The 15590-nt window shown below is 61.5% G+C and overlaps 3 protein-coding genes across 4 annotated transcripts in view; 2 read left to right on the top strand and 1 right to left on the bottom strand.

Annotated features, from left to right (window-relative positions):
• LOC122378476 (kelch domain-containing protein 3-like) overlaps positions 1-7414 on the top strand; it is an 80348-nt gene extending 72934 nt beyond the window's left edge. For both annotated transcript variants that reach the window (XM_043359579.1, XM_043359580.1), the window contains exons 6-9: positions 51-246; positions 2594-2691; positions 2982-3060; positions 5736-7414. In XM_043359579.1, the coding sequence (XP_043215514.1) occupies positions 51-246; positions 2594-2691; positions 2982-3060; positions 5736-5829 (467 nt within the window). In that variant the 3' untranslated portion in view covers positions 5830-7414. The remainder of the gene's footprint in view (positions 1-50; positions 247-2593; positions 2692-2981; positions 3061-5735) is intronic.
• On the top strand, positions 7209-7991 carry LOC122378501 (collagen alpha-1(XI) chain-like). The gene is made up of 2 exons (XM_043359611.1): positions 7209-7224; positions 7522-7991. The coding sequence occupies exons 1-2, from the start codon at positions 7209-7211 to the stop codon at positions 7989-7991; spliced, it is 486 nt and encodes a 161-aa protein (XP_043215546.1).
• Positions 7992-9524: 1533 nt separating this feature from the next.
• LOC122378499 (rho GTPase-activating protein 33-like) overlaps positions 9525-15590 on the bottom strand; it is a 162572-nt gene continuing 156506 nt past the window's right edge. The window contains exons 9-12 of the mRNA XM_043359610.1: positions 13736-13896; positions 13346-13492; positions 9869-13085; positions 9525-9703 (exon numbers count right to left, since the gene is read on the bottom strand). Coding sequence (XP_043215545.1) covers positions 9525-9703; positions 9869-13085; positions 13346-13492; positions 13736-13896 — 3704 coding nt within the window. The remainder of the gene's footprint in view (positions 9704-9868; positions 13086-13345; positions 13493-13735; positions 13897-15590) is intronic.

Below are 15590 nucleotides of genomic sequence, written 5' to 3'. Positions count from 1 at the left end.
CTGACACCCCCGTCCCGGCGCTGGATCTGACACCCCCGTCCGGTCGCCAGTCGTGATTGACGGTAAGCTGTACACGTTCGGCGGCCTCAACTGTCTGGCCGGCGAGCACTACAACACGGTGCACCGCTACGATCCGGCGCAGAACCGGTGGCGCCTGCTGCGGCCGCACGGCCGGCCGCCGCCCGTCCGCCGGCGCGCCGTCGCCTGCGTGCACAACGGCAAGGCCTACATCTTCGGCGGCACCAGGTGAGTTGACGGCGCCGCCAGGTGCCTCGGCTGCTACATCTTCGGCGGCACCAGGTAAGTTGACGGCGGTTGGCCTGGGCCTCGGCTGCAGGGCCAGCCTCAGCAGCTGGGGCCGCAGCCTTCTTGGCTGGGGCCACCTTCTTTTTGCCTCCTGCCTTAGCCTTAGGAGCCATGGTTACAAAAGGAAGTTACAGCCGAGAACACAATCTTTTGGACACGACGGGGACCAACCAAGGATCTTATTTCCAACATTGTGCAACGACCATAGGGCAAATGTTAAAATGCCCAAATGAAAGGGGGCACGGTGTCCGGTGCCCTCCCCGCTCCGCCGCCTATGATGTTATGTTAAGTATATCATGTGATTTGCATAACGCAAAAGGAGAAACATGTAGTTTACTTACGGATGGTAATCGTTGGATTATTAGATTAAATGAATTGTTAGATTAGATTGAACGATAACAATTGTTAGATTTGCAAGAGCGGTGTTGTATTTGTTTGAAAAACTTCTAAACAACGGATTGTGACCATGATAATTGACTGAACAAATAGTTATGTTCCAATGTGGCATGCCGCATGATGTGGCATGGCATCAACTGTTTTTAAGGAATTTCCTACAAAAGGAAGTAACATTTAACCTGTGCTGTTTTCAATCAAGTATCGAGGAGAAGATCATTTGAACTACCAATGCTCAAGAATTTTCCTCGAAAGAGCGCTGCATAAAATTTCGTTATGAAAAAGAAGCATGGATATGTCTATGTCACGTGCAAACGGTGAAGCATACTGCATAATCAACGCTTTTTCGGCGTGGGTTGGGGTTGGTTGGAAGCGCAAAGCGTTTTCCAAGAAAGCGTTTTCCGCAAAGCGTTTTCCAAGCGTTTTCCAGAACGCGTTTTGGACACGGGTTGTGAGCTGATTTGCAAGTGAAAACACAGCGCACGAAGCGTTTTCCAGCTTGACGCGAGTTCGACACGCTTTGCAAGCGTGTGCTGTGTTCCGGCCTTTAGACCTTTTATATCGGTTTGACGAAAAACAACATTTTTTCTCAATAGCTCAATCTCTATCCATCCTAGCCCCATGAGCTCAAGGTGGCCATTGTTACAAATGAAGACAAAGGTAGTAAGTGCATAAAGCAGTAGGTAGATAACAGCAGCGGTTCAGCCGGGAGGGCTGGTGGTCCATCTTGCCCCGCTGGGACGTCTTACCCCACCTTCCCCTAATACGCAACATGATAATGCGTAATAATGCTTCCGCGTCAGACAATATTTTATATAGAATATAGTTCTTCCTATATTAGAATAATGAAAATAATATCTATAAAAAGGTTTTATTTTCTTTGCTGATCATGTTGAGCATAAAAAATCATAAATCCATCCATTGCAAAGAAAAACTAATTTCTGGAAAGTGAACTATTCCCTTTAAGTTGATTACCGCTTAACTTGATAATTGCTAAAATGACAGTCGCTGAAAATGGTTCGCTCAAATGACTTTCGCCCAATGACACTCGATAAAGTCGCTCGCACCGCTCTGTGTATTTGCAGCCCGCTGATTGGCTCTCTGTGTATTTATAGCCCGCTGATTGGCTCTCTGTGTGCTTCAGCCCGCTGATTGACTCTGTGTTTGTGTGTTGCAGCCCGCTGAAAGGCTCTGTGTGTTTCAGCTCGCTGATTGGCTCTCTGTGTATTTGTATTCCTCTGATTGGCTCTCTGTGTATTTCAGTCCTCTGATTGGCTCTCTGTGTGTTTTCAGTCCTCTGATTGGCTCTCTGTGTGTTTTCAGTCTTCTGATTGACTCTGTGTCTGTGTGTTGCAGCCCGCTGAAAGGCTCTCTGTGTGTTTTCAGTCCTCTCATTGGCTCTCTGTGTATTTATAGCCCGCTGATTGGCTCTCTGTGTGTTTCAGCCCGCTGAAAGGCTCTCTGTGTGTTTTCAGTCCTCTCATTGGCTCTCTGTGTATTTGTAGTCCTCTGATTGGCTCTCTGTTTATTTGTAGTCCTCTGATTGGCTCTCTGTGTATTTATAGCCCGCTGATTGGCTCTCTGGGTGTTTTCAGTCCTCTCATTGGCTCTCTGTGTGTTTCAGCCCGCTGAAAGGCTCTCTGTGTGTTTTCAGTCCTCTGATTGGCTCTCTGTGTATTTGTAGTCCTCTGATTGGCTCTCTGTGTATTTATAGCCCGCTGATTGGCTCTCTGTGTGTTTGTAGTCCTCTGATTGGCTCTCTGTGTATTTGTAGTTCTCTGAATGGCTCTCTGTGTATTTATAGCCCGCTGATTGGCTCTCTGTGTGTTTGTAGTCCTCTGATTGGCTCTCTGTGTGTTTCAGTCTTCTGATTGGCTCTGTGTGTGTGTTGCAGCCCGCTGATTGGCTCTCCGATGCCGGCCAAGTCGCCGGCCGAGGAGGAGGACGAGCCGCCGCTGGTCGATCACAGCGACCTGCACGTGCTGGAGATCTGTGAGTGTTCCCCTCCCCCTCCCCTCCCCTCCCTGGGGCACCGGCGGACGATCGTCTGTGGCTGACGCACCTTGGAAGGGAAGCGTAATCGCCACGTCTGGCTGTGTGACTGTGTGTCGTCTGACTGTGACTGTGCGCTGTCTGACTGTGTGCTGTCTGACTGTGCGCTGTCAGCTGACTGTGCGCTATCTGACTGTGCGCTGTCTGACTGTGCGCTATCTGACTGTGTGCTGTCTGACGGTGTGCTGTCTGACTGTGCACTGACTGTGCGCCCTGTGTACTGCTGACAGGCCCGCCACTGCGTACGCTGGCCATGAACCAAGTGATGAGGAGTAAGGTGCCCATCCGACCTCTGCCGCTGGCTATCCGGTGAGTGGATATCCGATCTCCGGCTATCCGGTGAGTGGATGTCCGTCCTCTGGCTATCCATTGAGTGGATATCCGACCTCTGGCTATCCATTGAGTGGATATCCGACCTCTGGCTATCCATTGAGTGGATATCCGACCTCTGGCTATCCATTGAGTGGATATCCGACCTCTGGCTATCCATTGAGTGGATATCCGACCTCTGGCTATCCATTGAGTGGATATCCGACCTCTGGCTATCCATTGAGTGGATATCCGACCTCTGGCTATCCATTGAGTGGATATCCGACCTCTGGCTATCCATTGAGTGGATATCCGACCTCCTGCTGTCCGCTGAGTGGATATCCGGCCTCTGGCTATCCATTGAGTGGATATCCGACCTCCTGCTGTCCGCTGAGTGGATATCCGACCTCTGGCTATCCATTGAGTGGATATCCGACCTCTGGCTATCCATTGAGTGGATATCCGACCTCTGGCTATCCATTGAGTGGATATCCGACCTCTGGCTATCCATTGAGTGGATATCCGACCTCTGGCTATCCATTGAGTGGATATCCGACCTCCTGCTGTCCGCTGAGTGGATATCCGGCCTCTGGCCATCCATTGAGTGGATATCCGACCTCCTGCTGTCCGCTGAGTGGATATCCGGCCTCTGGCTATCCATTGAGTGGATATCCGACCTCTGGCTATCCATTGACTGGATATGCGGCCTCTGGCTGTCCGGTGAGCAGACCTCCCGGCCCGGCCTTCAGACGTCCCGTTCCGCCGTTCTGTGGCTGAGGAAGGCTGCTCAGGATCCAACCGATGAGTGCAGTCAAGGCCCCATTACCGATAGAGCTGCGAGCGCTGTCACAACGGGTGGGGCCCGCCGCCAGTGCACATAGCCTGGGCCGCCTGCGGTCTCCCTGTGCCGCGCCACGACGGCCTGGAGACCCGGCCGCTGCTGCCCCGGCCAACGGTAGGACGGCGCCGGCCGCCGGCCCGGCCGAAGGTCGGGTGCGCTCTGCTTGTCGCGAGTGTGGGACCAGCCAAACCGCGCTGCTCCCGCAAAACAGCGGCTGGAAGTGCTATAGACTGTCGATGTCACGGACAGCCGTCTGGAAAATAGTGAGATGTATGTACATCTCATCCATAATTTGTATGTTATGATCTCCTTCGCTCGGGCTATGAAGCTCGCCTGGTTCCTTTGCGTGTTAGTTTGGGTGCATCGGATCCCTCAGTACCGTGCCCCCCCCCCTCCCCGTCCAGTGTGGCCAAATTGGTTTAGCGTTAGGGGGAGGATGTATAAAAAGTCGTACAAGGATGTCACTATTTAAAAAAAAAAAAAAAAACTCGTCTTCAGCCTCATTTCAGGTGCAGTTTTTACAGATAATGTGAAAAAACTATACCTGACGTCAAGTTCTGGTGGAAAGAAAAAAAAAACAAATATTGTCATTAAAGATGTAAAAAACGACATTGCAAGCGCGACAGTACGAGTATGACGGTGCGAATCGTACATTGGAACATTTTCAGTCTTTATTCCTACACTAGGTAGGTATGCTTTCACGACAAAAACGTCGTGATGATGTAATTTTAAAATTTTTGAGGATGTCATTATACTTTTCATTGGGGGTGACTTTCCCCGCAACATCACCAATTTGGCCACACTGTCCCCGTCTGACGGCTGAGGGGTGTCTGTGTCTCTGTATGCCCCCCCCCTCTGACGGCCGATGGGTGTCTGTGTCTCTGTATGCTCCCCCCCCCCATCTTACGGCCGATGGGTGTCTGTGTCTCTCTTTGCCCCCCCCCCCCCGTCTGACGGCTGAGGGGTGTCTGTGTCTCTCTGTGCCCCCCCCCCCCCCCGCCCCCTCCCCCCTCTGACGGCCGATGGGTGTCTGTCTCTCTGTATGCCCCCCCCCCGTTTGACGGCCGATGGGTGTCTGCGTCTCTGTGTGCCCCCCCCCCCCTCTGACGGTCGATGGGTGTCTGTCTCTGTATGCCCCCCCCCAATCTGACGGTCGATGGGTGTCTGTGTCTCTGTATGCCCCCCTCTGACGGTCGATGGGTGTCTGTGTCTCTGTATGCCCCCCGTCTGACGGTCGATGGGTGTCTGTGTCTCTGTGTGTCCCCCCCACCCCCCCCCCCCCCACCCCCCGTCTCACGGTCGATGGGTGTCTGTGTCTCTGTATACCCCCCCCCCCGTCTGACGGCCGATGAGTGTCTGTGTCTCTGTATGCCCCCCCCCCCCCTCTGACGGCCGATGGGTGTCTGTCTCTGTGTGCCCCTCCCCCTCTGACGGTCGATGGGTGTCTGTCTCTGTATGCCCCCCCCCAATCTGACGGTCGATGGGTGTCTGTGTCTCTGTATGCCCCCCTCTGACGGTCGATGGGTGTCTGTGTCTCTGTATGCCCCCCGTCTGACGGTCGATGGGTGTCTGTGTCTCTGTGTGTCCCCCCCCCACCCCCCCCCCCCACCCCCCGTCTCACGGTCGATGGGTGTCTGTGTCTCTGTATACCCCCCCCCCCGTCTGACGGCCGATGAGTGTCTGTGTCTCTGTGTGCCCCCCCCCCCTCTGACGGCCGATGAGTGTCTGTGTCTCTGTGTGCCCCCCCCCCCCTCTGACGGCCGATGGGTGTCTGTCTCTGTGTGCCCCTCCCCCTCTGACGGTCGATGGGTGTCTGTGTCTCTGTGCTCCACAGGAGGGAAGTAGACCACCTGCGCCGCTCGCAGTCCATCTTTGTGCGGCAGCGGTACGGCGCTCAGCGGCCGCCGCTGTCCGACCGCCACCAGTAGGATCCGCGGCGGGTAGCCTGGAGCGCCGACCGCCCGACCGCCACCAGTAGGCACCGCGGCGGGTAGCCTGGAGCGCCGACCGCCCGACCGCCACCAGTAGACTGCGGCACCCGAGCCGGAGTGACGTCCGACAGCGCTCAGCCTGGAGTGCAGCGGCGCCCGGCCAGGGGCCGAACTCTGTGGCGCTCCGTGGCGCCGCCGGGGGAGTTGGACACACAGAGATCGTCCCACACGGATCGGCCGCCGGATCTGGATCTGTTACCCCGTGGTGCGCAGGATCTGGATCTGCTGTCCGGCGGTGCGCAGGATCTGCTGTCCGGCGGTGCGCAGGATCGGCCGGCGGCCTTGGTAAGCAGCTGATGCCATTCAGCACCGGCACAGCGAACTAAAGCAGAACGCACCACTTGCCTTACACAATCTAATCGAGCCTCGGCCCATCAAACGCTCAGTAGCTAGATAATGTTGTGAATGTTTTAGGGAATATGTACATGTGAATTGTTGATAATGCTCATATTATATTATGTTTCAATGGATGACACCTTTGTTTCCCTCGATGCGTATTGCGTATTTAAGCAGAAATATCGGCAGCCGAGGCACCGGGGCGTGGTGCAGCGCGGGCGCTCCCCGGTCGCCGCGTCCGTCGGACGCCCCCGTTCGTAGCGCTGTTGTGGAAACGCGGTGCGCGCCGCTGTCTTTCCCACTTTGAGCTATACATGTAGAGTCCGGCGGGCCGTCAGTGAGGTCTAGCCCCGCGGGCCGTCTGTGGGAGGGGGGGGGGGGGGGCACTGGTAGTCCCAGAACCCTCCGCCAGGTGGCGGGCAGAGGCGCGGCCCCTGCACTAGCTGCCTGCCCTGGCCCCGCTCTGTGGGCCGCGAAACCCCCAAATATCTCCCATTGAGAGGCGGCGGGATGTGCCAGCGCGCGGCGCGCCGTCTGTCGGCCAGTGCGCGGCGCGCCGACTCTGCCCGCTCTCCTGGCCTTTGCCAGTGGAGCGGCTCGTGCGGAGACTGGCGTTGTGCCGGACTGGTAGGTGGGACCGCCGGGCGTTCTGTCGGCAGACAGCGACTGCGCCGGCCCGGGGCCGTCCAGTCGCCCGGCTGGCCGGACCCGCGTCCGCCGCCCCCTGGCCACCGTGCACACCGCGTCTGCCGCCCGGCTGCAGGAGCGTGGCGGCGCTACTGGAGCACTCCCAGTCGCCCTGCGGCGCCGTGCAGGCGTGCGTGCCGTCCTGTCGACTGTGAGCGCGCAGCCGCGCTCCTTTCAGGTAGTCTGTGGCTTTAACGGCGAGGGCGTCTGGGAAGGACCTGGGCTCTGTCGGAGTTGTGTGTGTGTCTGTTGGAGCGGTGAGTGCCCGCTGCACCCGGCGTGAACGTGTTGAGATGGCGGCCGGCGCAGGTGGCCGGTGGCCGGGCGCCCGGGCGCCGCGCCGCTGTACTGTCGGACCGGCGCGCGGCCAGTGTCGGCTGTCGGCGCTGTAATATAGGGGCGCCCGGCCGGCTGGGCGCGCTCTGTGAATGTGTGCGGGTGTTCTCTGTCACTGACTGGGCACGGACCGTGTGATAATACACAATACGACTTTCTCAGACTCGTGTCTACGTGAGCTTCGATGAGTCTACGATCGAGCAGGGGACCAATGGACACATCGATAGACTCTACAGTGCCAAATCTAGCGGCATATTCGGGCCGTGCCAGGTACGGCGCCGAGTGCCGCGAGTCCCGGACGCATCTCGCGCAGTGGTGGACAGGGCTGGGTGGCGCTGAATGAGAGTCCCGGACGCAGTGGTGGACAGGGCTGGGTGGCGCTGAATGAGAGTCCCGGACGCAGTGGTGGACAGGGCTGGGTGGCGCTGAATGAGAGTCCCGGACGCAGTGGTGGACAGGGCTGGGTGGCGCTGAATGAGAGTCCCGGACGCAGTGGTGGACAGGGCTGGGTGGCGCTGAATGAGAGTCCCGGACGGAGTGGTGGACAGGGCTGGGTGGCGCAGAATGAGAGTCCCGGACGCAGTGGTGGACAGGGCTGGGTGGCGCAGAATGAGAGTCCCGGACGCAGTGGTGGACAGGGCTGGGTGGCGCTGAATGAGAGTCCCGGACGCAGTGGTGGACAGGGCTGGGTGGCGCTGAATGATAGTCCCGTGTGGACAGGGCTGGGTGGCGCTGAATGAGAGTCTCGGACGCAGTGGTGGACAGGGCTGCCGGCTGGGTGGCGCTGAATGAGAGTCCCAGACGCAGCGCGCAGTGTGGTGGACAGGGCTGGCTTCCCCTGCATCTGGCCGACCTGGGCTCTATCGGCGCAAACCATCGTGCATCCTACTCGCCGCTTAGTCTATCCTTGGTTCCCTAACCTGCCTCATGAAGTTAAGCGCAAACGAATGAGACTCACCAATCAAGACTTGGGACGCCAGAGCTAGGCGCACCGTACCCCACCCACCCACGACAGACGGCCGGCTCAGTGTGTCTCGTCACGGAGGTCCGCGGCTCGAGTACCGGCAGCCTGGTCAGCCGGACGTGCCCACCGGACAGTGATGGGACGCGTGTTCACTGGTCAGGACAGGCAGTGATGGGACGCGTGTTCTCTGGTCAGGACAGGCAGTGATGGGACGCGTGTTCACTGGTCAGGACAGGCAGTGACGGGACGCGTGTTCACTGGTCAGGACAGGCAGTGATGGGACGCGTGTTCACTGGTCAGGACAGGCAGTGACGGGACGCGTGTTCACTGGTCGGGGCAGGCAGTGACGGGACGCGTGTTCACTGGTCAGGACAGGCAGTGATGGGACGCGTGTTCACTGGTCAGGACAGGCAGTGACGGGACGCGTGTTCACTGGTCGGGGCAGGCAGTGACGGGACGCGTGTTCACTGGTCGGGACAGGCAGTGACGGGACGCGTGTCCACTCAGTGTGTTGCCTGGACACGCTGGGCCCGGCCGTAGCCGCGGGCGCGGCTCCGGTCCGCGAATCGGGCCCGGCTCCCGCGCTCGACCCCCGCACAAACACACAGACACGTCTGTAAGCACCTGTTCATTGCGTTCATAAACCACTGGCGCCGCCGACCTCGGGCACCGTTCGGCGGGCGGCACAACACATGACTGGGAACACAGGCCGGTCTGCACGCCGCCCTAGTTCAGATGATTCATAGAATGTGGCGCCCGCGGCGGCGCAGCAGCCTCGGGCCGCGGACCAGTCGGCCGTTACACACAGATAGCGGCACACCGCACAACGCCCGCGAACAAACACCGCACAACGCCCGCGAACAAACACCGCACAACGCCCGGCAACAAACACCGCACAACGCCCGGCAACAAACACCTTCAGACGTCGGTGGCTGAACAATGACTGAGCAGACACTGCGAGACCAATTACATTTCATATCAACACGCCGCAAATTCATGACTCGACAAAAGCGCTGCGGTATATGCCAAGAGCCCGTCTCCCGGCTCCTAGTTCAGCTATAGGCTGGGTGCCGAGACAGGACCGCACCGGCAGCCTGCGGCGGCAGCGTGCGTCACGTGCTCGGATATCACTGAGAGGTCGGTGGCGCCGCGCAGACTTGGGCAGCGGTACCGAGCCGCCGGGCTCGGCAGCCGCTGGCGGCTCCGTCCGCGGCTCGGTAACCAGTCCGACAGGGACGCCACGTCGCCGCGTCCCTGCCGCCAGCCGGCAGCAGCCCTCCCTGCACGGTCGGCACGGCATCCCCCCTCCCTACAGCGTGGGCACGGCCCCCGGCTCGAACCGGGCGGCCATGTGGCGGATTTTGCCGAGCTGGGGCGCGCGCCGCACCTCCGGGGCCGACCTCTGCCGGCTGACGGAGGCCGGCGGCCTCGGCGCCCCGGCGCCGCCCGCGCCCACCACCGCCATCGCCAGTGTCGTCGGCAGGCTCCCTGCGCTCCGCGTGCCGGTGGCCGCGGGCGTAGAGTCCGCACCGGCCGAGGAGCGGGGAGTGTCGGCGGCCGGAGCCGACAGCGGACTCCGGAGGCTGTCGGCGCGCCGCAGCGGGCGGCCGGCGCGCTGCCGGGCCGGTACCGCCGGCTCGGCGGCCAGCCTGCCCCGCAGCAGGGCGCGCCGCTGCTCCTTGTAGTGTTCGATGCGCTGGCGCGCCGTGGCGTCGGCGGCCGGGCTCGGCTCGGTGGAGCTGACAGGCAGGGCCGGCTCGCGGAGCGCCGGGTCCGGCGAGGGGCAGGTGTCGCCGTCCGGCCGGGCCGGACTGAGGCGCTGCCGGCCGTCCGCGGCCGTCCCCGGCGCTCCGTCCGCGGCCGTCCCCGGCGCTCCGACCCCTGACGAGGCTCCGCCGGCCACCGCCTGGCAGGACAGGTGTCGTCGCACCGGTGCCGGCGACGGAGGGCGGGCACGGGCGGCCGGCGCCGCGCAGCAGCCGTCCGGGGAGGCGGCGCGCCGCCTGGTCACCGGTCGCGGCAGCGAGCGCGTGGCCAGCGCGTACGGCCCGCGCACAGTCGACTCGTGCACAGAGCCGACGGCGCGTTCCGTCAGCGGCCCGCCGGCCGGCACCGGCTCGTCGCGCGCCGCTGCATCACCGCCGCCGGCCGCCTCGAACCGGGAGAGCAGCTGGCGCACGCTGGCGCGCCGCGGACCGGGCCGGCAGCGCTCGGCGCGGGCTGCCGTCAGGTCGGAGGGGCGCCGACAGAGGCTGGCCGGCCGGGCCGGCTCCGGCGGCGGCAGGATGCGCGCTACGGCCGCCGTCCTGTAGTGTCCCGGCCAGGTGGGGGACCGGGCCGCGGCCACCGGCTCGGCCAGGGTGGGAGCGCGCGCCTCCGGCCGCACCTGGGCCGGCTCCTCCCAGCCGGACTGGGCTGGCCCGCTGGCCGACTCCGCTAGGTGGGCGGCAGTCCAGTCTCCGCCCGTGCAGTGTTGAGCGGGTGCGATTGACTCGGAATCCAGCAGGCTATCCGTGGCCTGTGTCTCTGCACTGCCGTCTGTTCCATTGGCCTTCACCCTAGCCACGCTCTCGGGTTTTGGCTGGGACACTGTCTGAACTGCTCTGACAATGTTGCTGACACCGCCCTGCTGCTCTTGGTTAGACTTTACGTCAGCCTCTGGCGGCTCAGTCCCCGGCGGCGCAGTCCCCGGCGGCACAGTCCCCGGCGGCGCAGTCCCCGGCGGCGCAGTCCCCGGCGGCTCAGTCCCCGGCGGCTCAGTCCCCGGCGGCTCAGTCCCCGGCGGCGCAGTCCCCGGCGGCGCAGTCCCCGGCGGCTCAGTCCCCGGCGGCGCAGTCCCCGGCGGCTCGGCTCCTGCGGTCCGTCGGCCGGGCGCCGGCTCTTCCGGCTGCTCGGCTGCACCGGCCGGCGGCTCAGAGGGCGGCTCGGGGCTGACCGGGCGGCTGCGCGGCTCAGTGCCGGCCGCGCTGGCAGCCGTCTCCCCGGCCAGGCTGGTGGACGCACCCACGGAGCTGGCCAGACTCTCTCTGCCGCTGCGCTCAGCTCCGGACTGAGCGCTCTCCTGAATGTCCTCCTCTCCCTTCGCCGACAGCGCCATCCGGTACCGCACCACTGCCGGAGGGGTGGCTGCCCGGACCGCCGCGGGCGCCCCTCCCTCCCCAGTCACAGTGTCCTCCTCAGAGGCAGGGAACTGCTCCTCAGAGGCAGGGGGACACTGCAGCTCCTCAGAGGCAGGACACTGCTCCTCAGAGGCAGGGGGACACTGCAGCTCCTCAGAGACAGGACACTGCTCCTCAGAGGCAGGGGGACACTGCAGCTCCTCAGAGGCATGACACTGCTCCTCAGAGGCAGGGGGACACTGCAGCTCCTCAGAGGCATGACACTGCTCCTCAGAGGCAGGGGGACACTGCAGCTCCTCAGAGGCAGGACACTGCTCCTCAGAGGCAGGGGGACACTGCAGCTCCTCAAAGGCAGGACACTGCGGCTCCTCAGAGGCAGGGGGACACTGCAGCTCCTCAGAAGGAGGACGACACTGCGACTCCTCAAAGGCAGGACACTGCGGCTTCTCAGAAGCAGGGGGACACGGCGGCTCCTCAGAAGGAGGAGGACACTGCGACTCCTCAGAGGCAGGACCCTGCGGCTCCTCAGAGGCAGGAGGACACTGCGACTCCTCAGAAACGGAAGGCGGCTCCTCAGAAACGGAAGGCAGCTCCTCAGAAGCAGCAGGACACGGTGGCTGCTCCTCCCACAGTTTGTCGAGCTCATCGTCACGCAGTCGCTCGGCGGCCTGCGCTGGACAATGCGCGGCCTCTCCGACCTCGTCAGGCTGGGCGGATGAGCCCACCCGGACCATCGAGTTCACCTCGCGCAGAGTGCGCCGGAACTGCCGCACCTGCTCGTAGACGGGCTGCTGCTGGGCGGCGGCCGCGCCCACCGGCTCATAGTGGCTCTCCTCGGCGGCGGCCGGCGCCGGCGCCACGTCCTCGTACACCCAGGCACCATCCGCCTCCCCGTCTCCATCGTCCACGTTCTCGTACGGCAGGCCTTCCGCGTACTGGCCCGCTTTGTCGTACGTTTGTGTGTGTGGCGCGCGGTGCTCGGCGGGCGGTGCGCGGTGCTCGGCGGGCGGTGCGCGGTGCTCGGCCGGCTCGGTCTGGGCCGACCGAGTGCCGGCCAGCTGGGCGCTCCCGCACGGAGCCGAAAAGGCGATCGGCTCGTAGAGACCGGCGTCCGGCTCGTAGAGACCGGCGTCCGGCTCGTCCGGCTGTCGGGACGCCGCGGCGCCGGCCCGGGCCGGGCTCTGCTCGGCGGCCACGTTCTGGTACAGCTGGCCGGGCGGAGGCGCGCTCAGTGGAGCCGCGCGCTGCTCTATGTTCTCGTAGGCGTCTGCCGGGTTTAGGCACCGGTCGAGCAGCTCGAGGGCAGCCGGCACCGGGCTGCCGAGCCGCCCCGGGCCGGCCTCTTGGTCCGGCAGCTCGGAGCTCGCCCTGCCCGCGGCGTCTTTGTTGGCCGGCGCCGGGGTCGGCCCGCCGGAGCGGCCGGCGCAGCTGGCTGACGCCGACACTGGCCCGCCGCACGGTGACGCACTGCCGTCGGTCGGAACCTGCGGCACGTCTCGGCTGGTGGCGCCCCAGGCGGAGGACGTTTCGGGGTGCCGGCGGTCGGCCTCTGGCTCGCTGTCGGCTCGCTGTGTGCGGTGGCGCTCGGTGCCGGGTCCGGCCGGCAGTTGCAGCGGCGGCCGCTCGTGGCGGCGGCTGCGCGGCAGCGTGCGACTGGTGCCCGAGTAGGAGTCGAAGTAGGAGTCCAGTCGGGAGAGTGGCCGCCGTCCGGCGCTGTCCGACACGACCGGCGCGCCGTCCGGGCTCAGAACCTGCCGCCCAGCGGAGACGAGTCAGCCGCCGGATCGCGTCAGCCGTGGCGAGCACTGCACTGTTGGGGCGATATGCTGATATCGCTGAACGAATTGAGTTTGACTAGCTAGTCCGTCCCTTCAAATGAGCGTGAAACTGAGCCTTATTGGGAACTGGGAAGCATTTTACCTATACCCCCTGTCACCAGCCGGAGCAGTCACTCGCCCTCTGCCCCCCCCCCACACACGAACACTGCGTGCCCTCTGTCCCGGCCCCTCACCAGTGAGCTGCGGTGGCAGACCCTCAATGGCACCAGTGACTCGTAGGAGCGTGCCGAGCGCAGGCCGTGGCTGCGGCCGCCGTCCGCTCGGCCGTCCCTGAGGTCTGACTCGGTCAGTGCGCGGCCCTGGCGAGTCAAACGCCCGGTCTGCGATCAGACGACGGGTCAGCGATCAGACGACGGGTCAGCGATCAGACGACGGGGTCAGCGATCAGACGACGGGTCAGCGAGCAGATGACAGGTGGCAGAAAGGCACTAACCGGCCACACTACCAGCCATAAATCCCGTGTCTTACCGTCAGCGAAATGCCCTTGTCCACTCTAGTCTCTACCCCATAGGTATCTTACCGCCAGCGAGATGCTCCTGTTTCCACTCTACTCCATATCTTACCGCTAGCGAGATGTCTCTGTCGGGGCGCGACTGTCTGCTCCTGCTGCGGAACAGCGACCTCCACTGGATAGGTGAGCGGGCCAGCCGCAGCGAGCCGCTCTTCCTAGCCGGCGGTCGCAGAACGGTGTGGTACTTGGCGGGGAGCGCCGACGGCCCGCCACCTGTCGGCCGCAGTCACAACTACACTCAGCGCCGCGGCCCGCCACCTGACGGCCGCACTCACAACTACACTGGGCGCCGCGGCCGCGTATATTCGAATCCAGTATGAGTAGAGCATGGGTCCCGAAAAATTCTTCAGAAACTAGAGAAATTCTCGCGGGGCAAGACGTCTGTCAAACTAGCAGTGAGCAGCGAGCAGCGAGTCCACCAGCGAGAAACGGGCCATCCCGATTTAGCTGAAAATTAGCTCACAGAGCCTTCTCAGCACGCTGATTCCGAAAATCATGGTCTCTAGGGTGGAAATCTTTAGGTACCGTTCTAGGGATAGAACCCTCTAAGTTTTCGACACCAAAGACCGGGCCATCCCGATTTGGCTGAAAATTTGCTCACAGAGCCTTCTAAGCACGCTGATTCCGAAAATCATAGTCTCTAGGGTGGGAATCTTTACCCTTCTCGAGATAGAACCCTCTAAAGAGTTCGACACCCATGACCGGGCCATCCTGATTTGGTTGAAAATTTTCTCACAGAGCCTTCTCAGCACGCTGATTCCGAAAATCATGGTCTGTCAAATCGACCGGGCCATCCCAGTCAAATCGGGATGGCCCGGTCATGGGTGGTAAGAGCTTTAGAGGGTTCTATCTCGAGAACGGTAAAGAATCCCACCCTAGGGACCATGATATTCGGAATCAGCGTGCTGAGAAGGCTCTGTGAGCAAATTTTCAGCCAAATGGGGATGGCCCGGTCATGGGTGGTAAGAACTTTAGAGGGTTCTATCTCGAGAACGGTAAAGATTCCCACCCTAGAGACCATGATTTTCGGAATCAGCGTGCTGAGAAGGCTCTGTGAGCTAATTTTCAGCTAAATCGGGATGGCCCGTTTCTCGCTGCTGGACTCGCTGCTCGCTGCTCGCTTCTAGTTTGACAGACGTCTTGCCCCGCGAGAATTTCTCTAGTTTCTGAATAATTTTTCGGGACCCGTGCTCTACTCATACTGGATTCGAATATACGCCGGCCGCGGCCCGCCACCTGACACGGTCGCGGCAGCGGAGCGGAGCCACGGCGCCGGTACGCCGGGACCTGACTCGCTGCCTGACCAGTGACCACTGTCGGTGACACTGTCGGATCCAGCGGGGATGTTTGGGGCTAATGCCCCCTCCCTCGAGCCGATATCGGCGAAAATTTGCGTTTTTTTCGACATCAAACGGAAACAAAAGAACTTTTCTTTGAAAAAAGTTTGTTCTAACACGCGCAGTGGAAGGGTTGCGAGTAGGTACTACGCCCAGTGGAAGGGGGGGGGGGGCGACATCCGCTCCCCTAAGATCTCAGCTCCCACTGGAGCTAGAAAGACGAAATTTGGAAGGTAGGTGGGGGCCCTGGGAAACTCTGTTGTGTGTGAATTTCATGACCCTAGGTCAATCTTCAAGGTCAAATGAGATCAAATGTGGTCAAATCTGCCATATGAGCGACTTTTTTGCGTTTACACGCCGATAACTCAAAAAGTTACCGACCGATTTCCTTTTTTTCTCTCACTATACAAAAGAACATACATTTGTGAGTATGTACATATGGTGATTTTCTAGTTAATCCAACATTAAATATGGCAGCATAGGCGGCGGAACGGGGAGGGCACCGGGGCACCGTGCCCCCCTTTGATTTTGGCATTTTAACATTAGCCTTACATATGGGCGTTGCATGGA

Source organism: Amphibalanus amphitrite, unplaced genomic scaffold (genome assembly GCF_019059575.1).
Source record: "Amphibalanus amphitrite isolate SeventyFive unplaced genomic scaffold, NRLGWU_Aamphi_draft 000060F_arrow, whole genome shotgun sequence".
In the NCBI taxonomy this organism is placed as follows: domain Eukaryota; kingdom Metazoa; phylum Arthropoda; class Thecostraca; order Balanomorpha; family Balanidae; genus Amphibalanus; species Amphibalanus amphitrite.
This window is presented reverse-complemented; position numbering and strand designations above follow the sequence as displayed.